The sequence below is a fragment of the Akebia trifoliata genome, chromosome 8 (genome assembly GCF_017979445.1).
Source record: "Akebia trifoliata isolate Shusen 1 chromosome 8, ASM1797944v1, whole genome shotgun sequence".
NCBI classification, from domain to species: Eukaryota; Viridiplantae; Streptophyta; class Magnoliopsida; order Ranunculales; family Lardizabalaceae; genus Akebia; species Akebia trifoliata.
Window position 1 is genome coordinate 5,747,658 of NC_141382.1, and position 26,731 is coordinate 5,774,388.

A 26,731-nucleotide genomic window follows, 5' to 3' on the forward strand; every position below is an offset into this window, starting at 1 on the left:
CTCCTTTCTGGGCCTCTGGACCCCACCCCGAACTTACATCAAATCATTTATAGAAAATTTATAATTCTGGAGACGTTTCCTATTCGGAAGTGGGGACCCACAAGATCAAATCTTGAAGAGACGTGGGACCCACAAGATCATGAGTATATTTTTTTCCTCAAAAATCATAACTGAACCCGGGCTTTCCGCTTCAATTTTCCGGATTTATTCATTGAATTCTCGTTTTAGTAAGTAACCCACAGATTTACCATGAGCGAGAGGTGAGATGTGAAGCTTCGTCTTAATTACTCCTTCAACAATACCTCCACTTGTGACTCTCTCTCTCTATAAAAACAATGGAACAGTAACCTCCTTCACCACGTCAAATCAAACTCTCTTCCTTCTCTTGTTCTTGCTCTTTTCTTTCTGATTTCTGATTTCTGATTCTGTTTCGAGTTTTGAGTTTAAGAAGATTTTTTTTCTTCTCTTTCAATGGCTAAAACTTTCTTTGTTAAAGTCCCCAGCAATCTCACTAAACCACACCAAAGATGGCGTTTAGCTTTCTCTGTTATCTCTGCTTGTCGTGCTCTTCTTCGCCTAACCAACCAAATTCTCCCAACTACTTCACGTTCTTTGCCTTACACCATCATTGATATTCAACCCAACAACCAAGATGATTATAGTTCTCAAAATCAAATACCCATCTTCAATGTTGATCCAAATACCCTTGTTGGTATTCTAAAAGAGAAGAATTTAGATAAAATTGACCAATTCGGAGGAGTCGAAGGAATTGCTGCTACGCTCGACACTGATGTGAGTAACGGAATCAGGAGTGGGTTTGTTAAAGACCTTGATTGTCGTCGTAATGTGTTTGGTTCCAACACTTACAAGAAGAAGCCACCAAAGGGTTTTATCTATTTTATGTTGGAGGCTTTTAAAGATACCACAATTCTCATACTTTTGGTTTGTGCTACTCTGTCTCTTGGTTTTGGAATCAAGAAAGAAGGTTTCAAGGAAGGATGGTATGATGGGGGGAGTATATATGTTGCTGTGGTTTTAGTGATTGGAGTTTCTGCTATTAGTAATTTCAAGCAATCGAGACAATTCGATAAGCTATCTAGTGAGAGCAACAACATCAACGTGGATGTTGTGAGAGACGGGCATCGACAACAAATCTCAATTTTTGATATTGTGGTGGGTGATGTCGTTTGTTTAAAGATTGGTGATCAAATTCCAGCAGATGGTTTGTTCTTGAATGGTTTTTCATTGAAAATAGACGAATCAAGCATTACTGGGGAAGGTGACCATGTCGATGTCAATTGCAGCCAAAATCCTTTTCTGTATTCTGGTGCAAAGGTGGCCGATGGCTACGGTTCCATGCTTGTCACATCTGTTGGGATGAACACATCGTGGGGTGAGATAATGAGCTCAATTAATTCTGATTCTAATGAGCAAACCCCATTACAGGTTCGTCTCGATAAACTTACTTCATATATAGGGAAGATTGGTTTGGGAGTTGCGTTTCTTGTTCTCGTAGTGTTGTTGGTCCGTTACTTCACAGGGCACTCAAATGATTTGAATGGAAATCGGGAATTTAATGGAAGCAAGACGAAGTTCAATGATGTTATGAATGCTGTTGTACGTATTGTCGCTGATGCGGTTACGATAGTGGTGGTTGCAATACCTGAAGGTTTGCCATTAGCTGTTACACTCACTCTTGCTTACTCAATGAAGAGAATGATGGCTGACCAAGCATTGGTTCGGAAACTCTCTGCTTGTGAAACAATGGGTTCGGCCACCACCATATGTACCGATAAAACAGGCACCCTAACATTGAACCAAATGAAGGTGACCGAATTCTGGCTTGGACTAGAACCCATGAGCGATGTTGCTATGTCTATAATCGCTCAGAATGTTCTTGAATTACTCCATCAAGGAGTTGCTCTGAATACAACAGGAAGTGTTTACAAAGCAACTTCAGGATCGGTGCCCGAGTTCTCTGGTAGCCCAACCGAGAAAGCTATTCTTTCATGGGCCATGTTGGAATTGGGGATGGATATGGAGGAATTGATACGTAATTGTACCGTTCTTGATGTTGAAGCATTCAATTCTGATAAGAAACGAAGCGGGATTTTGATGAGAAAGAAAGATGAGAAGATGATCCATGTGCATTGGAAAGGAGCAGCTGAGATGATGCTCGCAATGTGTTCGAGTTATCATGAGAGTACAGGAGCCACGAAAGCCATGGGTGAAGATGAAAGGATGAGATTCGGGAGACTAATTGAAAATATGGCAGCTAAGAGCCTTCGATGCATTGCTTTCGCCTATGGAGAGATTCCAGATGAAGAGTACTTCAACAACAACGATGATGGAAATACCCATCAAAAGCTAAAAGAAGAAGGCTTGACTCTACTTGGGTTTGTGGGTTTAAAGGACCCGTGTCGTCCGGGGGTGAGAACGGCCGTGAAAGCTTGCAGAGATGCTGGAGTAAACATCAAAATGATCACTGGAGACAACATTTTCACTGCAAGAGCAATCGCCATCGAATGTGGGATACTCGAGCCCGATCACGATTCGGATACTGCAGCAGTGGTTGAAGGAGTAGAATTCCGAAACTACACACCAGAGGAGAGGACCGAAAAGGTTGATAGAATCCGTGTGATGGCTAGATCGTCCCCACTTGACAAGTTGTTGATGGTACAATGCTTGAAACAGAAAGGTCACGTGGTTGCGGTAACAGGAGATGGTACAAACGACGCACCAGCCCTAAAAGAGGCCGACATTGGTCTCTCGATGGGTATTCAAGGCACTGAAGTGGCAAAAGAAAGCTCAGATATCGTAATTTTGGATGACAACTTTGCTTCTGTAGTGACAGTTTTGAGGTGGGGGAGGTGTGTTTATAACAACATTCAGAAATTCATTCAGTTTCAGCTTACAGTGAACGTTGCCGCTCTTGTGATCAACTTCATTGCAGCGGTGTCTGCAGGTTCGGTTCCACTAACAGCGGTCCAATTGTTGTGGGTGAACCTGATCATGGACACTTTGGGGGCGTTGGCTCTAGCCACCGAGCGGCCAACGGAGGAGTTAATGGAGAATCCTCCCGTGGGTCGGACTGAGCCGCTTATTACGAATGTCATGTGGAGGAACCTCATAGCTCAGGCTCTATATCAGATAGCCATTCTCTTGACGCTACAATTCAAGGGTGAGGCGATTTTCGGTGTGAATGAGAAGATTAAGGACACACTTCTGTTCAATACTTTTGTTCTCTGCCAAGTATTTAACGAGTTTAATGCTAGGAAGCTGGAGAGAAAGAATGTCTTCTCGGGAATACTGAAAAACAAGTTGTTTGTGGGGATTGTGGGGATAACTATTGTTCTTCAAGTGGTGATGGTGGAATTTTTGAAGAAGTTTGCAGATACTGAGAGATTGAATTGGGGGCAATGGGCTGCTTGTATCGGAATCGCATCTGTGTCTTGGCCAATTGGTTGGGTTGTCAAGTGTATACCAGTTTCTAAGACGCCGTTTCTCAGTCTTCTCAAGCTGTAGATGTTGAAGTCGCGAGATAGAGACATTGTCATTAGTTACTGAATTCTAACTTGGATCTTTTTTAATTAGTCATTCATGTCTAGCTTTAGTTTTAGAGTAACTTTTTCAATCTTCAGCATTAGTTTTTGTAAATAACTAAATGGAATTTAATAGAATACTACATGTTTCTGTTCTTTGATTTGTTTGCTTTATAGTCCTTTTATGTTTCAAAATCATATGACCTAATGAGTTGTCAAATAGACTGTGAACTGATTGAATAATTCCAACAATCACATTTCAAAGAAAACCCGAATCTCATAAAGAATGAGGAAATCAATTTAGACTTGGAAAATCCCAAATGAAAGCTTGGGTGCATTGAGAAAAAAATCTTAAAACTCGAGAGAAGGAAAAAAATCCTTCTCTACACCTTAATGGAATGGAATGGCATTGGATCAATCCATGACACCCACAATGAATTCTATTCGAAAATACGTCTCAAGGAGAATACTTGTTCCCTCTTTCCAAATCATTGATGATCCGGTTGCCTCAAATCATTAGAAATGGCGAATTGTGTTTAATAACATGTTTACCATATATATATATATATATATATATATATATATATATATATGTGGGAGCGGCTCGAGGGACGTGTAAGAAAACATATGAGAAGCCCATGTTTCTTAGCTGTTGGATTTTGATAAATAAACGGCTGAGATTCTGTCAGACGTCATTTCCAAATGAAAAAACGAGTTTTAGATTATTTAAAAAAACTCCCTCATTTTATTTTTATTTTTTTAAACAAACTCACTTTCTATTAACATAATCTGTCGAACTCGACAGAGAACCCCTTCGTCTTGACTGAACTCACTGTCTCTTCTCTCTTCTCTCTCTCTCTCTCTCTCTCTCTCTCTCTCTCTCTCTCTCTCTCGTCTCAACAGAAAACCCATTTGCCTGAGGAGCAATATGAGGAATTCTCGGTGTTTATACCGAAGGAGGAGGTGCTGTTGAAAGGGCTGAGGATCGTCAATGTGCTAATGGCGATTCCAAATAATGAAGTTAGGAGGATGAGACTGAACTCTCACTCACTCTCTCCCTTGGACTTGGATGAAGCTGTTCAAAGTGGGAACGTGAAATCAGGCCAAACAATTGCCACCACAGGTTTTGGGGCTGACCTTACATGGGGTTCCACCATTATGAGATGGGGACGAGAAGAAAGATAGAAAAAAAAAACGAAAAAAAACTTCAATCCTCATTTTTGCCAATTTACATTTGATATGTATGAAGGAGAGGGAGGTGCCCAACTGTTCAGCTTTGGGCACCCTAATAATATGTTTTTTTTGTCTCTAATCTCTTAGAAGTTCTCCATTTTCAAGTTGAATTGAGGTATTTATCGAATGCACAACACTTTATTCAGGGGATTTGATCAAACAATATGAAATCTTCCATTAGATGGGTTTGTATGTTTTTCAAACGAAGAAGAAGAGATGGATTTTCTGTTCTGTCGAGTTTCAACGAAACAGAGAGGAGAGGAGAGGTTTTGTTTATAAAAAAAAGAGAGGTTTCGTTGGATTGGATTTTCAATCGAGAGTAGAGAAGGTTTCGATGGGTTTGTATGGGTTTCAAACAAGATAAAAACGAAGAAGAAGAAGAGAGGGAAATGATGTTCTGTCGAGTTTCAATGAAACAGAGAGGTTTTATTTCTGTCGAGTTTAAATGAAGAAGAGGAGACAAAGAGAAACGAGGGAAAGTCGAGGGAGTCCGTTGAAAAATAACGAAATTCCGTTTCTTTCGTTGAAATGATGTTTCTCTCCATCTGAAGCGTCCGTTAAACGCCATCCAACGTCTCCAAAACATGGGTTTCTTAGACGTTTTTAAAAACGTCCGTCGAACCGCTCCCTATATATATATATAGGGGGCCGTTCAAGGGCCATATGAGAAAACATATGAAAAAACTTTCGTTTTTCAAAATAAGGGTTAGAGGTTTTGGATTGAGCTGATTTTTTGCAAGGATGGTCACTATGATGAGAAGATCATCCTCACAAAAAATCAGCTCAATCAGAAACTTCTAAATCCATCAAAAGTGATTTACAAATTAGTGATAAAAATTGGTAAAAAATCGACGGTCCACATTCTAAATCACTTTTAATGGGGTTAGAAGTTTCAGATTGGGCTGATTTTTTTTTTTTTTTGGATGATCTTCCCATCATAGAGATCATCCTCACAAAAAATCAGCTCAATCCAAAATTTCTAACCCATATTTTAAAATTTTATTAAAAACGAAAGTTTTCTCATATGTTTTCTCATATGGCCCTTGAACCTGACCCATATATATATTTGATATTGCATTAATTAGTTGGGAGGAACATGATGATGATGGGTTGGATTGTTTCAATGGTGTTTGATGAGTGTATTTGGTCTCTTGTTATAGTTCCCCAATTTGTTGATCTTTATGGATGTAATAGACTCATTCGACACTGTTAATAATTTAGGCACCATTGCAGAACATGTCTACTGGAGTCACCTAATTCAGATAGTTAAGAATCATCACTGATGTCATTTGTTATTTGTAGCTAAAGTGACCAATGGACCACCGGTTGACAACACTAACATGACAATACACATCTACATAACGCCTAGAGATAGGCCCCATGTGTCGGACATACAACATTTGTATCCTCCCATCACCATGGTTGCCATTCAAGCTTTTGCAGATTATTCTCTCTGCTCTCCTACAAGTTCCCCCCAAGAGCAAAACTGAAGCTCAACTTGCCAACATTGTCAAATAAGGACCTGATTGCATGCGTGGAATATGATAGAGTATTGGATGAAATGGGATCCAAAATAATATTGAAGAAATTACAAAGCTTTGTGGTTTTCTTGGATGAGGCCGAGTGCTGTTCAGAGCCATAAATGCCTGGAATGCAGTAAATTCATGAAGGGCACAATAATCTGAAAACATGCCACAATCTATGTCCATAAAAGCCGAATGGCAACAATATAATACAGTGTGCAACTTAAAGGCACGATGGACCAAATGCTATTTACAGATCAATGCAAGCCCCTTAGATAACCTGTGTCTCTGCACGTGTGCCTTGACTGCTTTATTAAGGAGATGGACAGGGATTTACCATCATTACAAGACAGAACCAACAACACAGTGGAGATAAATAAGTTTAAGGTTTCTCCCAAACAGACAACCAGGTTTACTTCACACACGTAGTTCTTCTAAGCTGAAACCGCTTCAGGAACTTTGCCATTTTGAGAGGGAACCAAGCTGTCGTAGTAGTCGACAAGAACCCTCCAGCCCCCGGGACACATGAAGCCATCAGGTGGACTTTCTTTGTTCTTTGCAAGTGTTCGCATCTGTAGAATGAATGCAGAACTCGTTTAGCAAGTATTCGCAAGAGATCGTATTAATCCATGGAAGACTCAAACCTACAACATTCCATGGCACAATAATACACCCAACAGACTGATCTAATGATCCACTAAGCAGGTATATGGTTGGGATTATTTGATGAGGTGACTTTTGGGCTAGGAGATTTCTTAGGTGGCTGTCCAAATCTATGTAACCTGGTTCATTGGTTCACTTAAATCGAATCTGAGTTCGTGGTTCGCCACTTTTGAACAAACCTGGTTTGTAGAGGTAGTTCGTAGCGGATATTTAAGTCATTTTTTCTAATATCATAGAAAAAGACTCAGGTCAAGGGGGGCATATCATCAGTTAAAAAACAAAGGGGTATCTTTAATATTGACCAAATGTTGGGATTTCCAAAATAAGGGTTCTCTCTAATAATAACCAAACCATCAGGGCATCTCTAAAATTCACCAAAACAAGGGGGTTTGTTAGATTGCTGTCTTTGATGAACCCACAATGAGCCAAACCTCAAACTGGTTCGGTTTCTACCAGTTTGCAACTATATCAATGAACCCGGTAACTCAGGTCCAAATCAATAACCATGGCAGAGACAATGTACTATTGTATATAAATTTTACTTCTTTATCAAGGAATTACCTTAGTGCCCGATATGAAAAGGAAATCCTGCGCCCTCGATGGATCAAAGAAAGCCATTTTTCTCTGAGTCATGTCGTAGGCAGCTACCTGTATGTGTACATGATTAATGAATACTACTATTTCATGTAAAATTAAAATAACAAAGTCTGGGCGAGAACATGGAATGTTGGCATACCTTGAATGGAAGGATATTTAGCCGCTCAAGTCCTGGAGCCATACTGAGTACTTTCTTCCCATGATCAGCATCGTATAAATCTCTCTTCTCAAGAGGGTGACTCATCCCGGCTGGGTCTCGGCCTACAATGTAAAAGTTCGCCCCTGCATTGATCCTGGCCTTCGCATGCCACTGAACTTCAGTTGGACCCGCATAATGCATTGGAGACGGGAAGATAGAAACCACTGTTGTCTCTGGATCAAGCACACCATCTTCAAGCACCTGAAGAGAAAATTTTCTTTATTAAACAGAACTATTAGTAGGGCATAAAATGGGTCAGATTTTATCTGAAATCCGAATCCGAATTAAGCGGGTTTGGACCCTTGGAGTAGATCCAAATAAAAATATGGGTCGGCTTTGGGTTGATGTCCCTTGACCTGAGTCAGGTCCGGGTCAGATACAGATCCATTCCTATATCTGCCTAGATCCAAGTTATATATTGCTTTGAAAATTATATTTTTCAAAATATATTTTTCTACCACTTTAATATAACATAAATTCTTATAAAATATAAGACTTATTATAGTAAAATAGAATAGTATAGCAATTACAGAAGAAATATAGCAACAAAAATGTTGAGTGGTTCAAAATTATCCAACCTGAATCAAACAATTTGGTCGGGTTGGATCCAGATTTAGTGAAAGTAAAATGGATCGATATGGTTTTAGCTAATAGGATCCAAGTCGGATATGGATACGGATCCAAATCGAGAATCGGATCTGGATATGGGTATACTCAGATCCAGCCTGAACCCAACCCATTTTAAGCTCTTTTTTTAGGCAGCTTAGTATCAAATGGTAAATATGGGTCAAAACATAGAGGGAAAAGAAAACCTTCTCATGTTGCTTCATTCGCCAACTAAGTGGCACATCATCCGCCTTTGTGTAGCCGCCCAATGGGTTAAGTAATAGGACAGGGTTCTTGTAGCCCATCTCCAAAAGGCGTCGACGGGTATCAGTCATGAGCAAAGCATGACCGTTGTGAACGGGATTCCTGAGCTGGAATGCGAACACTGCATCAGCATTCCTTCGAGTAAATTCCTCACGGAGTTCTGCGGGTGACAGACGGAACCGATCAAGACCATCGTTGTACTCAATGGGTTCTATAACTTCCAAATCACCACCAATGAGCCAGTTTCCCGCATTGGTTATAGTTTGATCAACATATGGAAGTCCAGGGGCTGTGGTCCCCCAAGTTCTAGCTATTCGTTCTTCTTTATTGTGCTTGTAGATCTCGATCCTGAAACAATCATAGGGAAGATCAAGAAGTCATGAGCATTAATAGGTAAATTTTTGTTCAAAAGATTGATCAGAAATTATCTAATTGAATATTCACTCATGGATGACAGTGTATTCTCAACAAAAACTTATTAAAACTTCACCACTTGAGCTATTAGACTATTGTCTACATGTAAGAGAATATAGGAAAGAATCTCTTGTTCATGATCATGAGTGTGACCTTAATGCACATACGAATTATGGGGATATCAAAAATCCGATAGACAACCAACAAACAGCCTAAGATTAGGAAACTAAGGACCATTATGTTGTAGATTTTCACCGAGGCGTGGGAAAAGGTTAATGAAGGTGAATCCATGACAGTAGCTGTTAAGCAACTGATACAACTACAATATCAATCACGAAGCTTGGTATTTTTTTTCCACAATCAAAGATTAATTTTGCAAGAATTGAACTGTATGCTTGATGAAATATGAACTTCTGCTAGTTTATATGTTAAGGAAGGTCCCTTATGGTACAAACATGTGGAAGGATATCACAAAGGTGTATGGCTATTTAAAGAGGGCATTTGTTTCATAGTTCAGGTGAGATTATGGGATAATGTTTGATGTGGGGAAAGGCTTCTTCACTATGTTTTTCCTTCTATTTGTGCTCTTGCTAGAAGGAAAGATGCTCTTGTTAGTAAGTATTTGATTAAAGAGGGGAATGATGTGTCTCAGAACTTGAGCTTCAGAAGGAATGCCAATGATTGGGAAATCAATATCATTGGGATTCTTCTTGAAGATCTTTGTACGGTACAAATTGCCATTGAAGGGGGGGACGAAAATTTGGTCCTCTATCAGGTAATCTCATTCCGTAGCAGGCCATAAACGTTAACGATGTTAAACAGGCTCTGTCCTTGGTTAAATTGGTATGGGTTCAACCTATCTGGTCCAAAATTACATTTTTTTTTTTTTAATATGAACTGCTCTGCTTGAACTACTGACAGCAGATCACACAAGGAATAGAGGATGGCCCATTCCTAATAAATGTGTGTTGTGTAGGTTTGGTCAGTGACCATACCCTCATTCATTGTCCTACCTCGAGAGAAGTTAGGGATTCCCACCAAGCCATTGAGACTAGATGGTGATGCCCAACAATGTGGTCAAATTGTCTGCTCTTTTGGCCATTTTCTATGGAAAAATATCGTTCTTTGTGCTATCTTGATGCTTGCGGAACATAATAACAAGATTAACTAAAACATCATAATATAAAATACATATTAGAAGTATAACACTGTGGGGTGGGGGCAATCGTTATAGCTAGTCCCCACCATAATGAATTATAGAGCTATTGGTTGTTGGTCGCAAAGGGCAATTTAGTAAATTACAAAAACTTTGGGCCAGACCTTTCATACCAAAGATAGGATTTGAAGATGATTAAAATATGCATATCTCATTTAGTTTGAATGCTTATCACAATCTTACCATAGTTGAGAAAAAGAAAAAGGAAAAATACTTCACAAGTTCTTTATATCCAAGTGTGGGTAGTCCACATCTTCACAGACATGTCTATTTCACGGCGCCTCTTTCCAAGACAATGCCCAGATTGTTCTGCTTTTGAGAGGATCGGAACTTACCCAACAAGGAATTTCACTACCTTAGGACCATTGCTAAATAGAAACACAAAACACCCCCAAAAGTTTTACTTGACACAAGAAATCGGTAGGACCAAGGAAAATGACTAATATACCAGAATCAAATTTTACTCGAAACACATCCAACATGTTCACCCAGCATTTCTACCAAAGTTTCCAACCAATTCCCACATGGATCATAACTGTTTAAAGAAATATATTTAAGGGAAATTCCCATTCTTATGGAAAACTATGATTGTTACTTCTAATGCCTTTCAAATTTTCAATCTTTTTCAAGTTTTTATGTAACAAAATACCCATTTTTCAGGGTAAAATTACAAACTGATTCCATAATCTATTACCCAATACCCCCATTAAATCCCAAAAATTTAACAAAAAAGTTAATTACTCAATAAAATCAAATATTTCAAATTTTCAATCTTTTTCAAGTTTTTATATAACAAAATACCCATTTTTCAGGGTAAAATTACAAACTGATTCCATAATCTATTACCCAATACACCCTATTAAATAACAAAAAATAAACAAAAAAATTAATTACTCAATAAAATCAAATATTTCAATCAAAGAACAACAAAACAAATAAAAACAGTAAGAAGTAAGAACCATACCAAAAAATTACAAAAACTCACAAATGCATTTGCAATCAAAATCATATAATTTGCATAAACATGAAAGAAGAACATATTTCAGAAAAAAAAAAAAAAATACAAAAATACAAAAATACACAAATGATCTGCAATCTAAGTCATATAATTTGCACAAACATGAAAGAAAAACACATTTCAGGGGGAAAAAAAAATCCTTACTTGCTCATGATCGCAACTGGAACATCGTCCGAGTCAACAAGCGCGACCTTTTCTGACTCGCCGATTCGCTGTTTCTGCGAATCATCGATCGCTAACACGATTGGTACCGACATGTTGACAACGGACCCATCTTCAAGACGAAGACAGTTGAAATGAAGAGTTTGGAGGAACTCGGACTCGGTCATAAATCCGCGAAGTGGGCTAGCCCATCCTTCGCTAAGAACATGAACCCATTCAAGATCGATCCTTGAAAGCTTAATCCTTGGGATCGAGAACGCTTCTTTCTTTTTAAAATCTCTATGAGATTCCTTAACGAAGAGGTCAACTAGTTTCCCGCCATCTGGTTCGATCAAACCACAAGAGATCCGAATATGTTGATTCTTCCTCTTTTCCTTTCCGTTCTGAACCGAAATCGAAGATTTGACATTGAAACCGAAATGGGTTTTGGGGAAAAATTGAGATGGATTTGGGGTTTTAACATAGAGAGCTGTCATAGACGCCATTAGAACTGAAACCAAGCTCTCTGTTTCAGCAGTTTTGCTGCTTGGAGCTTTAATTAGGAGAGAAACAGATTGAAGGGTAATTTCGGAAATAAAAAATGTTGTCCCAGTCCTGGTTTGTGAGAAGGGATTTATAATGGATTAGAACATGGAAATTAACGGGGGGATGAATCTGGACAGTTTTTTGCTTTTTTCTGATTCTCTTTTATCTTAAAATCTTTTTTTAGCAAATTTTAGACAAAAAGCCTAACACGCCTCTCTACTCTCAAGTTCCCATGAATCTTCCTTCTTTGAATTCAAAGATGCACATAAAAGACGAATATGTTTATTTTATAAATGATGTGGACCTCAGTGAATATTCCCCTTATCCCGACTAGATTCAATGTACCATTCAATGACTTTTTTACTTCTTTATTGGGAATGATGAGCTAATGGCTTGGGTAGTATAGAGAAAGATGATGTATCACGACAAGGGTCAATCATCATTTGACTTGGCCAATTCGACCAAGATTGACTTTTTTTATTTTAATCCCTCTCGTCGTTGCGATGGTAATGGATGATTCGTCGCTGCGATGGTAAGGGATGAACCGCAACATGCGCTCGCTACTTGTTGCTCCAGCAAGTCAAACGTATATTTCTTGTATTGAAAATACCGCGACTGCAGCTTCATCTTCTTCTCATTCCCCCGCTCCAGCCATGCTGGCTGCTGCTATCTCCGCTCGATCAATTGGGATTTGACCATCAAATCATAGGTCGTCTTTTGCTCTTTACCGTTGTACATGTAGGCGTTTGCCGCCGCAGCCATAAAGGATAGCATCCTACTGACCTGCTCCTGGTTTTGACCGTCTATCGTCCACGGGTATATGGTTCTGTCGTTGAACCCGTTCTGGAACTGGATAGGATCGTCATAAGCCAAGTCGATCGGAGCCGGTCGTCTCTTGTAGCTTCGGTCAAAGGCGTTGATCCGCCTTTCGTCATCACCACTGTCGTCTTCTCCGGATGTAGTCGAGACCGTAGAGTCCGAGACATCTTCGCTGCTTCCCACAGCGCCGCTGGAGGTGACATCTTCCTCGTCGGATTCCACCGATGAGATATCGACTTGTCGTCGCTGTCGTCGGAGGCCATTGCTTCTAGCGCTCCTATATTTTTAGTGGTTTAACCCGAAAACGAACATATGGGTCATCTGAAAAAAGAGTATCAAATTATCATTAGTCTTAATAATAGTAGTAGAATGCTGGTGCAATGCATGTGAATGAAAAATTAAACGATCAATCAAATTGCAATTAAACATCAGAAATTTTGATGACCTTTAAAAAGAATTGATCACAATGTTGAATGCAATGAAATTACAATAATGCTTAAAGGTAAAAATCTTTACCCAACACTTGTATTTGTATCTGAATGATGATCTCTCGATCCCTGAAAAAAATCCCAAACTTGAAAGGATTTTTCGGTCCAAGACACTCCGAAGCCTAAGTTAGCAAAAACCAAAGATATAGTGCAATAAAATACGAGTAAAAAAAAGTGATTTGTCTATCTATATTGAGATTCTCCAATATCTCTTATCTTTTAGTTTACCTTCTTCACAAGGATTCTCCAAATTTTTTTACACTTTCTGCTTCATTTGATGGAATTTACTAAACTTAGCTATGATGATTCTGTGTTTATCCAGATTTCTTACTTTGGTTTTTCTATCTATGTGCAACTTATTGCACTTAAAATTTGAAAAAAATAATAATCTTGAGAAAATCTTTGTTTATGGTTTATCCCAATCTGTTTAGAAGTATCCACGCTTTTTTTTTTCTTTATGGGATTTTTCACTCAATTGTAATTTCTCTCTATCATTTGTCATGTAAGTCGAGTCAATCCTTATACTCATGTTAAGCTCGACCGATGAGCATTGTGTTAAATGTTATGAACAATATTCCTTGTTGACCAATACCATTAGGCTCCACAAACCAAAACAACTGGGTGTAATTATGCACATGTAATACTCATCATGGATGATGGGAAAGAGAATTGTTGTGCTACGTGCGACAATTATGATGAATAATACGAAGAAAAAAAACAAGAAAGAAAATAAAAACACATAGATTTAACGTGGTTCGACAGTGTGTTTACATCCACAAGATTGAAAGGCTGAATTTTCACTATATGTCAAATTAGGATTACATCATAAGAATTTATAATAAACCCTAGTCGTACAATAGGTATTAGAAAATTTCAATAATATCCATGTACCATACCGCGGGAGCGTTGCCCCCGCACTCCCAACCTACAAATTTGTCCCTGGCAAACATATATTTTTAACAAATGCCGTCGTTCGCTCCGTTCCGTTCGAAACACAAAACTCTCCTCTCTCCACTCCAACATCTACATATATTCTTTATATACATATTCCACTCAATATGAACCACATACATCAACAAGAATTATACTAGTTTAATGGACTGAAAGTGATAGAAAAAAGAGGGAATACAAGTTTTACACGAGACATGAGAAAACAGAGATCATAAATAGGAGTATGAGAGAAAGATAAGACTTTTCCATCTCTTATTTTTAAAGATTGACACCCTTGCCCTGTCTTTCTCAAAATGCACCCCAATAACAAATGAACCCACTTGACAATCTATTATCGATTTGCTTTGAATGGGATGCATTTTCTGAACATTTGGGGGGCAATGAATATGAGTCATTTTAAACATCCTAAGTGAAAAATATTTTATTATATTAAGATGCAAGACTATAAGACTATTTAATTAAAATAAGTGTGTAATCTAGGAAGTAAGATGTAAGAGTATTTTTTTATAATTTAATTAACATAATTAAGGTGGACATAGATTTTCGTCAACAATACTCACTTTTTTCTTATTATCATAGTAATTTTATTTAAATAAAATTTTTAATATTTTTTAAATTTAATATTATTTATGTTTCATTGCTTACGCCTATACTTCAAATGTAATTGTTATTATCATTATCACTATCGCTTGAAATGTAACTATCAATACTGATTTCAAAACGGAGATAACTATCAACGTAACCATTAATATGATTATCCCAATTATATATAGTATCATATATGCAACAATCTTAATAGTGATTGTCACTCCTAAACACATTATTGAGATAACTAGAAAAAGCACTTTATGGTTCATTTAGAAAAACATGATCGTTTTGAATCTAAAAAAAAAAAGCATATATTTTCAATATCAAAACATATTAAATAATTATCACCACTACCATCCCTAACTAAAAAAAGTGTCGTTAGAGATAAAAATCCAAATATATCTAGCATTATTGCAATGAGAGTGATTAGTATATTATTTATAATGAAATCGTAACTTTCATTAATATTTCAATAGGATCACAACTATCCATTGATTTACTTAGACCACACATATGTTTCTAACACCCCGTTAGACAACATGGAATTGAACCACTGTTTTCCCATAGTCTTCCTGTCCTATATTTTATTTTAATGAAAATACAACAGAGAAATAGTCATTCGATGAATATTCATTTGATTATTTTCTCTAGAATATAGATCCAATCATTGGGTTCATTAACAAATAACTAGTGAGTATTAAAAGAAATGATTCTCTTTTATGAGAATCAAGGAATCTTGTGACTTCAATATATAGGAAATAATGGAATCCTTTCTTCAATTCTAATTCTAATTATAAATATTAAATATTAAATATTAAAATATAAAGAGTAAAGAGAGGTTTCTCATATGTCATGTACAAATTTTCATCGAAAAGATAAATATTCGTTTTCACCTCTAAAGAATGTGATTTGTTGCAATTAAATAGGCTAAACTAGTTCGAATTAATGTAACATGAAATATATTAATTTTATTTAAAGTGCCATCCAAAACCTTAAAGTTTTGATAGTATTGGAAACGACTTCGACACAAGCCTATTTATAATTTACATAAACAAGGACCACTCCAAAGCCATTTACGCCCAACCCCTATTGGCACAACCCAGCATCTCGACCTGAATTGTGGGACTCAAATTCAAAACTCCCACAATTCATGCTACAATAGTGGAGAGACATTGAAGGATGAAAGGGTATCAATGATAACAACTTTAACCTAAAATGGTAGTTTGACTAGTTAAGGAAATCTCTACAAATTGATTGAGCAAATATTGGATTCTAAACACAACATATCTTGGGATATTCTCTAAGAGCATATCTTGGATCAATTTTATGGCAACAACTTCAACCCGAAATGGTAGCTTGACTAGCTAAGGAAATCTCAACAAATCGATTGAACAAATCTTGGATTCTAAACATAGCATATCTTGAGATATTCTCTAAGAGCATTTCTTGGATCATATCTCAGATTTTATGCTACCACCTATACAGTATTCAATGTAATTTTGTTATCTTGTCTTTGTGTTTAAATAGAGGATGTGGTGTTGTTCTCTGTAGCTATGAATGAAGAAATAAAAAAGAGTTTTGTCTCTAGCTGTGTTCACGAATAAAAAAGACAGATTTACTCATTTTTCAAGTTTCTTATCTACCCCAATCTCCCTTCACGTTGTGATTATCAACCCCCGTCCTTGTTATTGTCATCTTACATCTAATCTCAAATATCGAGCTCTGCAAAATAATTTTTTCTATATACTTAATATACATTATATTTAAAATCTATTCAGTCAATAACAATTACTAAACCTGATCTTTTTTTATAAAAATATATTTACGAAAATGGCCATATATTCAATTTCGTAATTATATTTTTTATACGTAAATCTACTCTACAATATATAAACGTTTTGATAAAAAAAATAATTATGGAGAAGATTGTATCACTTTTCATAAATATTAAAAGAAATTACTTACCGGTTATAATCCAATGACATTTTTATAAAATCCATCCAAAGGACAATTATTCGTTACCACATTTTTACAACACTCAGATGTCGTCCATTTTATAAGATCGACCGTGGTATAAAAAATACTAGTAAAAATGGACGATATTTAGGCAATGTTGTAAAATATATTGTAACAAATACTAGGTAGCCTCCCTCTTTTGTTCTACTTGTCCTTTTCATTCGACCTAAGTTCAATTTATTAGGAATAAAAAACTTTAATATACTCAAATTTTCAAAGATCCTTTTCTTTTATGTTAGTACGGCAGAAACCGAGCAATTTATGAGATCGATCGATAATTTGGGCCCATCTTATGTTTAATTGAGAGTATATTAGCCATCCTAATTAAAAAATTTGTGCCATTACCTGTCTCTCTATCAAAAAAAATAAAATAAAATGATACAGTAGTTCCACTAGTTTATATTAAATTCAATAAGAGCTTGTTTTAACCATCCGACATGAATTGGTGGGGAAGTAGTAATTAAAGAAAATCTTGGTAGGTGATTTTGCTCTATTTATACTTTTTTTTTGTTTTTTGTTTTTTTAAGATATAAAGAAGAAAACGAAAGAAATAAAAAAATAATAATAAAGAAGAAAAGTGGGCATACCACTCTCATTTGTTAAGTAGTTTGACTAATTATTATAAATATCATTAGGGGGGGAAGAAGTCAGGATTTTCTTCTGGGAGGGGCAAAATATAGTTATGGTAAGATTGAGGAGTTTGGTCATTTCTTGTTACTATATGAGAGAAGACTAAAGTCAATGCAGACTATGTCATTGATTTAAAAATATCGAATATTTCAAATTTGCCAAATCTACATGCGTATTGACTTCAGTCTTCTCTAATAGACCAATGCTAAATGACCTCATTACCCTCGTCTTCAACCTGATAGATTAAAATTAATTTAACATAGAGACGAAAAACTTGAAAATGAGAGTATTTAAGTTATATTTTTGTTAGTCAATAAATGAAGAACAATGACACATGGGCACATGTCATTATTTAAAAAACGTGGGGGTGTCTCCAACCAAATTGGTTGAGGGGTGTCTTAACTACGAAAAGATGGGCGTACGGAGAAAGGACATTCATCAATTTGAAAATATGGGGTATTTAAAATATTCACCAACACATATAAGGGTGTCTAAATGATCACCCAAAATATTTGGGAAGGAGTAGGGGTATCAATGGACAGTCGAAACTCTGAATCTGATTGAATCTAAATTTGCAAAATCAGATATTATTCAAAATTTTTGATTATTGAATTCAAATTCAAATTTTTTTTTTCTCTTCAATCTCCTTCCTCTCTACGGTCTACACGGGCCTCCACTTACCATCTCCGTCAAACATCATATTCTCTGACAATTTTCATTATATTTTTTGACGAATTCTGTCATCATCTCTAGAGAGAGATAAAACCCTCCCCCCTCTCTCTCTCTCTCTCTCTAATCTTCAACTTTAGTTCAGATTCTAGCTCAAACTCTCTCCTCTTGAAATCCTAAGCCCCCTTTGTAGAAAATCCCGTTTTTTAAAATCTGAAATTTTTTCTTCTATTTCTCCCAAAAATCTTATCTTTCCTCGAAGGTTTTTAGGTTAAAGTAAATTGAATGTTAAAGGTGGTAGTTTTGAAGATGAAAGGGGTGAAATTTTTTTGAGAAAAAAATTTAAAATCAAATTTTTTATCTACGGTTGAAGTGAGAGCATTCTTCATTTTTTTTTTCTTTTTTTAACTTTTCCCCTAAAAATCTTATCATATTTTAATGGTTGAAAGAGATAAAGTGTTTGAAGATTGCATGTTTTATTGAAAGAAGATTGATTTAGAGAAAGAAAATCAAGGATTTTTGGTCAATTTTGGGATCGGTCTCCTAGTTAAACGAATCAAATATGATTGGATATCTGATATGATAATCAAATTCGAATTTGAATTCGAATACTCATTCAGAATATTTGTCAGATTCGAATATGATATATATTTTTTTCTTGGATTCAGATTCGGATATAAGGATATTCGAACCAATTAGTATCCATTGACAACCCTAGAAGAGAGGGGACAAAAAGTGGAAGTGGGGGAGGAGATTGGACCTTCCTGACTCCCCCCCCCGGAATATCATTGATGCTTAATTCAAAGATAAATTTTGATCATTTAACTTCATATACATGTATGTATTGGGTATGTGACGGCTCTTGGCTACAATAGATGTAGATTTATTCTTTGGACATTATTGTGAAGATTATACTAATTTTACTATCAACATGTATATATTTTTAAATTAAAATATTTTTACACATTTTTAATGTTTTTTTATTTATAGATAAATGATTAATGATTAACAAGGTGAAGTTTGGTTTAACGAGCTTTGAACTTAAAATGTGGGAACAACACTCCACACATCTTACCAAATAATTGAAAGATGAAAATATAATATTAAATTTTTTTTTTTTTGTTGTCAAAATTGCTCGCCCAACCACTTTTAAAAATATTTATTAAAAGAGTTATGTACCATTTTGGAATTTATTTATTTTTACTTGAATACTTTTCTTTTCAAAAAATAGTTTATTAATAATAAAGATTTAATAAATTAATATTTTGTGTGAAAAATAATGGAATCTTCTAGGGAAGTATCTTGTATTTTACTTTAAAAAAATTATTTATGAAAAAAAAAAAATTGTAAGCTTTATACAGAGGTTAAAATTAATTATTGATTTCGTGTAAATATATGAATGTATCTCAAAAGAAAATTAAAAATCTAGAAGGGCCCAACCGGGTTCGAACCGGTGACCTCTTGATCTGCAGTCAAATGCTCTACCACTGAGCTATGGACCCTTTGATTACTATTTAAATATAAATAATATATTTCAAGTTTGATCAGAAAATTCTCTAAATTCGGTACAATTTTTCGGGCTCATTGACCCCACAAATGTTTTGCCCTTCCTTTTTGGAGATGGACATTGAAAAACAGCATGATTGGTGATTTGACCCATTGGATTCAATGTTTTTCATTATGAGTTTAATGAATAGAGTCCAACTATCCTTACTAAGACAGTGAAGAAAAATGGCATTACTAAGTCTCATCCATCGTCAAAATGACCTCGTGATGTGTAACAAATCTCGAGGTCATGTTTTGTGCATTTCAAGGTCTTTTTGACGGTGGATGAGGCTTTAGTTAAGGCCTTTTTCCTCACTATCTTACTAAGGAAAGGGTTTCTCTAATGAATAAGGCAGTAGATTCCAGATCTATGATGAAATAAATAATTCAGCACTAGAAATCACTGACAAGCTAATTTTTTATACAATTGAGTGCATTTATAAGTTAAATGGGCCCAAAATTTAAGTTTGAACATTTATGGAAAACTAAAATACAATCCCAACCCAAGACCATTTGTTTGGCCAAAACGACCCAATGGATCAGCCTGGCCCATTAGCACCATTAACTCAAGTACCCAACATCTTATGTTACAAGATATGGCTTTAAACATAATTGAATACACATAAGGTTTTGATGACGATGATGACAAATTTCAAGTACACACGAAGGTAAATTATCGTTACCAATAGTCAAAACAAGAACACATTCCATCTCTAAAATGATGAAACCGATTTCGATCTCTCACAATTATTTCTCTCTCATATATCTTAGAGATAAGCTTCGTACTTGCATGACAATCGCCACAAACGCGAAGATTCTTTATAATTCTTATAGCTACATTTGAACCCAATGCAATGAGACCGAAAGCAATTGCAAGTCTTTCACTATGGTAGGACAAAGCATCTTCCTTCTCTTCCTCTTCTATATCAAACAACACTTCCTTTGTTCTTGGTTTATAACCATAACTATTTAACTTCCAACTCATTTCCTCAAGTTTTATATAAATCTCTTTTGAATATGGGTGTGTTTTGTCTCCCATCATAAACTCATGTATGGCCCCACCAATCTCAATCAAACTAAAACCAGGACTTTTCTTAATCCCTTGATCTTTCATCAGTTTTCTCACCCTCCTCACATCATCCCATCTACTGATACTTGCATACATGTTTGATAAAAGCACATAATTCCCACTTGTCTCTGGCTCTAATTGTACCAAGTGTTCCAATGCAAGCTCCCCTAGTTTCAAATTTCCATGAACCCTACATGCACCTAGTAATGACCTCCACACAACTGCATTAGGCTTTCCGGGCATGGTCCGAATGGTTTCCTCGGCCTCCTTGAGCAACCCTGCTCGACCCAATAGGTCTACTAGACATGCATAGTGCTCGAGTTTTGGATCGATCCCGTACACCTCTTTCATAGATTCGAAAATTTTACGACCCTCGTTGACCAATCCTACATGAGCACAAGCATATAGCACAACTAATAGAGTCACATTGTCAGGCCCCACACCTTCTCGTTTCATCTTATCGAAAAGATTGAGTGCTAGTTGACTGAGACCATGATTCGCGAACCCTCCGATCATCGCGTTGTAACATAATGTGTCCCTTTGAGGCATTTGATCAAATAGTTGATTGGCTAAATCAAGACACCCACATTTTGTATATAATTCGATCAGAGCCGTTCCTATGAAGCGATTCAATCTTAGGTTGTTCCTCAATACATAAGCATGAGCCCATGTTCCTTGACTAAGAGCTCCTAAATCAGCACAAGCACCAATTAATGCCACAAGGGTTAACTCATTAGGCTTTAGTAGGGAAAATTGCATCTCATTGAATAGAAACAAGGCCTCAATTGACAAACTACTATCCTCACTAGTGCTCTTAGAATAAGCAGCTAAGATAGTGTTCCATGTGGCCAAATCTGGTCTGGAAATTTGATCAAATATATATCTAGAGAGGGCCAATTTGCCACATTTAGAGTAGAAATTGAGCAATGAGGCTTGAACAAAGTGATCATATGCGATGGGTTCAAGGAATTTCAAGACATGGGCATGAAGGGCTCGACCATGATAGAGCCATGGGTGTGACCCACTAGCCTTTAAGAGAGATGGGTAAGTGAAGTTGTTGGGATTGAGTGATTTGTGGTTAAGGATTCTAGAGTAGAGAGAGAAGGCTAAGTGGGTATGGTTGTTGTTAGTGAGGGAAGAGATGAGAGTGTTGAAGAGGAAGATGGATGGGTTTAGGATTTGGTTGAATATGGAGAGGGAGTAGGTTAAGGAGAGTGTGGAGGATAAGAGGAGAATTCTACTGAGAGGATACGTGTGGAGGATGAAACCTGTTGTTATCATGTGGGCATGGATTTGTTTTAGTGGGTGTAGGGTTTTGCATTTTTCTAAGAGGAGAATAATTGGATCATTGAAGATTGGCTTTTGGGGTTTCATCGAAGGTCAGGGGCCTATGGGTTTTTCTACATAAATATTCTATTTAAACTACAAATCAATCAAGTAATTGAATCATATGAAATGCTCCCATGTTTAGCTGGGAAAATATTGTTTTAGGCATAGTGACAAAATTCTCCCATTTTTTCCTTTTTGAGTTCAAAGTAAAGGATTAGATTAAATTGATGAATCATTTAATGCTTTATCTATCATTTTTGTTTTGAGAAAAAAAAAATGCACACAAAAAACATAGGATTTATGTGGTTCAACTAGTAGCTTATGTCCATGGAGGAGAGGGAGATCAATCCACTATCAATGATAAAGATAACAAACTCTCACAGCTTTGCAACTCTCTTAATTGTAAGGGACCTCTACAACTCTAGGTCTTAGTCCGAACCTTTCTGACCAATCCTCTATGCTTGGAAACTGACTATTTAACTTTGGATGGTTTAAACACCTCCTCTACAAATGATATTATTTTTTATACCTCCATTTTTTTTCAAGTTGATTACCCCCTTTCCCTTCCACTCAATTTTTTTTTACAACACCTTCCCCTCATTTTTTTTTTGCTCCCTCACAAGTTTTCTAGGTAATTTAGAACCCTTTTATTTTTTATGAATATTTGACTCTTGTTTTTGAATTTTGACAAATAATTTTTTTAATCCTTAGTTTTCACTATTGAATTTTAAATTTAAATCTTGAGAGTTCAATAACCTTCCGTTTTGAATTATTATTATTTTTGAATCTAGTTTTTTCTATGAATTTTAGAAGGTTGTCGTGTTGGATTGTCAATGTGGTAATCCATATGGGTCCAACAAACCTTAATAAGATTTTAAATCTTACAATGCAAGGCTAGTACGCTCTTAGTTTTATTTATTTATTTATTAGACAAGCCTTACATTTTGATTAATATTTGAGATATCCTTATTCTAGCAACTAATGACATACTCTTTTGACATTCTTATTCTTTTCTAGACTAATAAAAAATAACCTAATTACCTTCATTTTCAATCTCTATTAAATTTTTAAAACTTTTCTTCTTAAAAAACAACCTTCAAGCTCTTTAGCCAATATGATAAATTAATTTTAATCTATTTAGCCTCAACTTCAATCCATTATTTTGAATCTTGTCTTAATCCATTATAAAAAATCTTAAATTTTTTTATTAAAAATGTCATCTATCACTTCAAAAGTCCCATCGTATTCTTTACATTTAAAAGTTAATTAATCTTATAGTTGAATATTAGGGTAAACAAATTTATCCAAGAAATTGAAGATAATCAGTCGATTTTAGTTTCAAATTGAAGACAAGGTTAGATCATTTTGCATTCATCTATTATAAAAGACTGAGGTCAAGGGGGCATGTAGGCATTTTGGTGAATAATTGATATATCTAGGTGTGGACATGGGATTTTCATCTCTTTTTGAAATATCCTTCCATTTTAGGGTGTTTCGGAGTCACCACCATTCATTTTTGGAAATGGGTGTGAATGGTCACCCGAAGTTGTATTTTTCAAAAAAAACATGTCATTTTAACGTTTTGATGACTCTCGTATGGATAGGGTACATGGTCTAACCTTGATTCAAGGTAAGGGGGTCCATTTATGGAGTAGGAAAGGTTTTAGGCACCCTACTCCATCTACCATAGGTGATAACCTTGGTTCAATCTTTTAAAATAAAAAAGAAAAGTAAAATCGAAAAAATTCGATGTGTACCCTCAAGTGTGAGGGGCTTTCGATATTTTGTTCAAATCATTAAGGGCACCCTTATTGAAGAAGGGGGCCTTTTGGTAGTTTAAATCATTGTGGTGTGTGCAAATATGCAGATAATGGAGAGTAGAAAAGGGAAGGTTGGGGGTGTTCTCTTGTCCAAACCCACCTTGACCCAATCTTGATCTTCTTTTGGCTTTCCTTGATGAGTCTTCTTTGTAGGTTTCCTTAACTTGCTTGAGAAGAAGTTGAGTGTTGAAGGTTAAGAGTTAGAGGTAGTAGGATGGGTTGAAAGGGAAATGTTGAGGGAGTAACTTCCTTTTTTAAATTTTTTTGAGGGTTAGATATTGGATTTTTCATTAGGCTTGTGAGGGGAGAATGAAGGGATTTTTATAGTAGTTGGGGGGTTATTTTAAGGATATAATGGGGTGAAAGATTGGAAAAATGGGAAATGACATGAGTTTTAGAGAAGAAGGATATGAAATTTAGAATAGAAATGAAGGTATTTATGTAATGAGGGTATTTATATAATGAGGGAAATGAATTGTGTTTTGACCCAAATGGTTTGGATCTTACCTAAATTCATTTGGGTAGAGTATTTGGTGGGATGAGATGAATGATGGGGTGATGGGAGTGTAAGGGAGTTGTTTGGAGAATGAGTGTTGGGTTGATGGAAGAGGTAAGGTGTTAGATTTGGGAGGATGGGTAGTGTAAGAGGTTGGTTGGTTGAATTTTGAGAGAGTTGAGGGGATGATGACATGTGGCAAATGGGGGGGGGGGAGATGATAAGATTGGTTGATTGGTGATGGTGGTTGGTTGATTAGAGAGAAGGGCATGGGTGGTGATGGTGGGAGGTATGGGTTGAAGTGATTTTGTAAGAGTGTTTTAAGGGAAAGTGATGGGATGAGGTGTGGGAGATATGAGTTGTGATGTGGGTGGTTGATGGTGTTAGAGAATGAGGAATAGGTTAGGGTATGTAGGGTATGGGTTGTGATGTTGGTAGTTGATGGGGTTAGAGAATGGGGATAGGTTAGGTTAGGGTAGGGTATGGGTTGAGGTGATTTTTGGAAAGAAGTGATGTGGTTGGTTGATTAGATGAGGGAGATGGAAGGGGGTAATGACATGTGTCATCTTTTGGTGTTGAATTGGTGATTGGTTTGATGTGGATGATGGGTTAGATTGGGTTTGGGTAGTGGATTGGGCTTAGATTGGATTAGGTTTAGTAATATAAAATAATGATTTTGGATTTTTAAGTAATTGACTTAGGTTAGATTGGGTTTATATTGGATTGGGCTTAGGTTAGGTTGGGTTTATATTGGATTGGGTTTAGGGGTAGAAAGATGATTTTGGGTTGGTGGGCCATGTGAATAGGCTTGGACCTTTTAGGGAACGGGAGAGGGCTTTTGGGGGGTTTAGGCTTTGAGGTCCCGATGCAACTTTTATTATATTTTTTTGGGTATTTTTGCGTCGAGGGCCCGTTCAAATTTGAGTATCTACACTAGGTTTTTAAAAGTAATAACATTGCTGCTTTGATTTAGGTCTTCTCTCATCGATTAAGAAGAAATGATCTAAATACACTTTTTCTTTCAACTTCTAATAAAAAACCTTTGAATTTTCTCTTCTAATCCACTCATATTCAAACACTTACCCTTGATTTTTCTCTCCAAAACCGAATATAGAAGCACTTCATTTCATCCTTACCCGCTAAATATAGTTTGCCCCTTAGAAGAAAATCCTGCCTCCACCTCTTCTTGAAGCCAAACATCAAACAAGCAAACTAGACATATCACAACTTTAGAATATGGTGACATGCATGTTTATCTTTCGCCTTAAATTTGTTTATTTTCTTCAAGATTTAAATTTCAAGAACAACATAGGATTTTTAGAAAGGTTGAAAAAGATGGGTTTTAATAAAACAAAAAATAAAACAAAAACATCAGTGTATATTGTTGAAATATTTTTGGATTTTTTTTAGAGTCGTGCTGGAGTGAACTCAAGAGCCGAAATCTCATATCACATGTCTTGAGGTAAAAGTGACTAGGAACTATAAATGTTTTTTCCCTTGTATCTTGATGAAAAGCACTTATGGTTCCCATACAATTTCATGTCAAGAAGTGCGATATTCTTTTTTTTATATAGAATTTGCTGAATTTATCTGAACTGAACCCTATCAAAGAATCATCGAATCCAAACTTTGTTATTAAGAGCATAAAAAAAAAACTCAAAAAGTCCTAATGCAAAGCTAATCATTAATTAATTTAAAAAATTCCAATACATGTCAATTTATTAAAAAGCATGGTAATGGAAAGCTAATCATTAATTTAAAAAACTCCAATACATGTCAATTTATTAAAAAGCAGAGGAAGGCAAAGCTAATCATGAATTTAAGAAACCCCATAGATGTCAATTTATTAAAAGCTTTTTCTGTAAAATACATTTGTTTCTACTTCATAGACACTAGGCTGTGGGGGTGACTCTATAAATCATGATTCCATCTATAAAACCTATAAAGGGATGGAAAAAACAGAGGTCCCAACCTTAATAACTTTTAGCAAAAGTATTTGGCACTAATTATATTAATCTTCCAAATATCACCTATGTTTTTAATAACAACTCTTTATATATAACTTCCACCAATCACCCATTTTTCTAAAAGGGCATAAAAAATACTTATTGAATTTCTATTTACAAATTTTACTGCCACACACCAACTTCTATAAAGGGAAAATACTTTATGAAGAGGTAAAAGAACAAATGGAGAGCTTTTATGAAGAAATATTTTTTTATAAAAGAGGAAAATGGGTTCTAATTAAGGATTCTAGGAGTGAGAAATAAAGAGAAAGGTAGACCGAATAGGAGATGATTCTAGCATCCGAGCAATGTTCTTCAGTTGTATTGAGGTGAATCGATTATA

General features: G+C 36.0%; 2 protein-coding genes, 1 non-coding gene and 1 pseudogene across 3 annotated transcripts; 1 reads left to right on the plus strand and 3 right to left on the minus strand.

The window, feature by feature from the left end:
* The first annotated feature begins 233 nt into the window (after positions 1-233).
* LOC147395695 (putative calcium-transporting ATPase 13, plasma membrane-type pseudogene) lies at positions 234-3,703 on the plus strand (annotated as a pseudogene).
* A 2,754-nt stretch (positions 3,704-6,457) lies between these two features.
* On the minus strand, positions 6,458-12,034 carry LOC147395696 (ATP sulfurylase 1, chloroplastic-like). Its single transcript, XM_086449876.1, has 5 exons — positions 11,420-12,034; positions 8,570-8,975; positions 7,698-7,958; positions 7,523-7,609; positions 6,458-6,870 (listed from the first exon to the last, which is right to left on the minus strand). The coding sequence occupies exons 1-5, from the start codon at positions 11,920-11,922 to the stop codon at positions 6,733-6,735; spliced, it is 1,395 nt and encodes a 464-aa protein (XP_086306002.1). The 5' UTR covers positions 11,923-12,034; the 3' UTR covers positions 6,458-6,732.
* Positions 12,035-19,553: 7,519 nt separating this feature from the next.
* Positions 19,554-19,625, minus strand: TRNAC-GCA (transfer RNA cysteine (anticodon GCA)). The gene has a single exon. It is a non-coding gene; the product is annotated as a tRNA-Cys (tRNA).
* A 415-nt stretch (positions 19,626-20,040) lies between these two features.
* Positions 20,041-22,195, minus strand: LOC147395698 (Pentatricopeptide repeat (PPR) superfamily protein). Its single transcript, XM_086449830.1, has one exon. It carries the CDS (start codon positions 22,109-22,111, stop codon positions 20,348-20,350), a length of 1,764 nt encoding a protein of 587 aa, XP_086305956.1. The 5' UTR covers positions 22,112-22,195; the 3' UTR covers positions 20,041-20,347.
* Between the last annotated feature and the right edge of the window lie 4,536 nt (positions 22,196-26,731).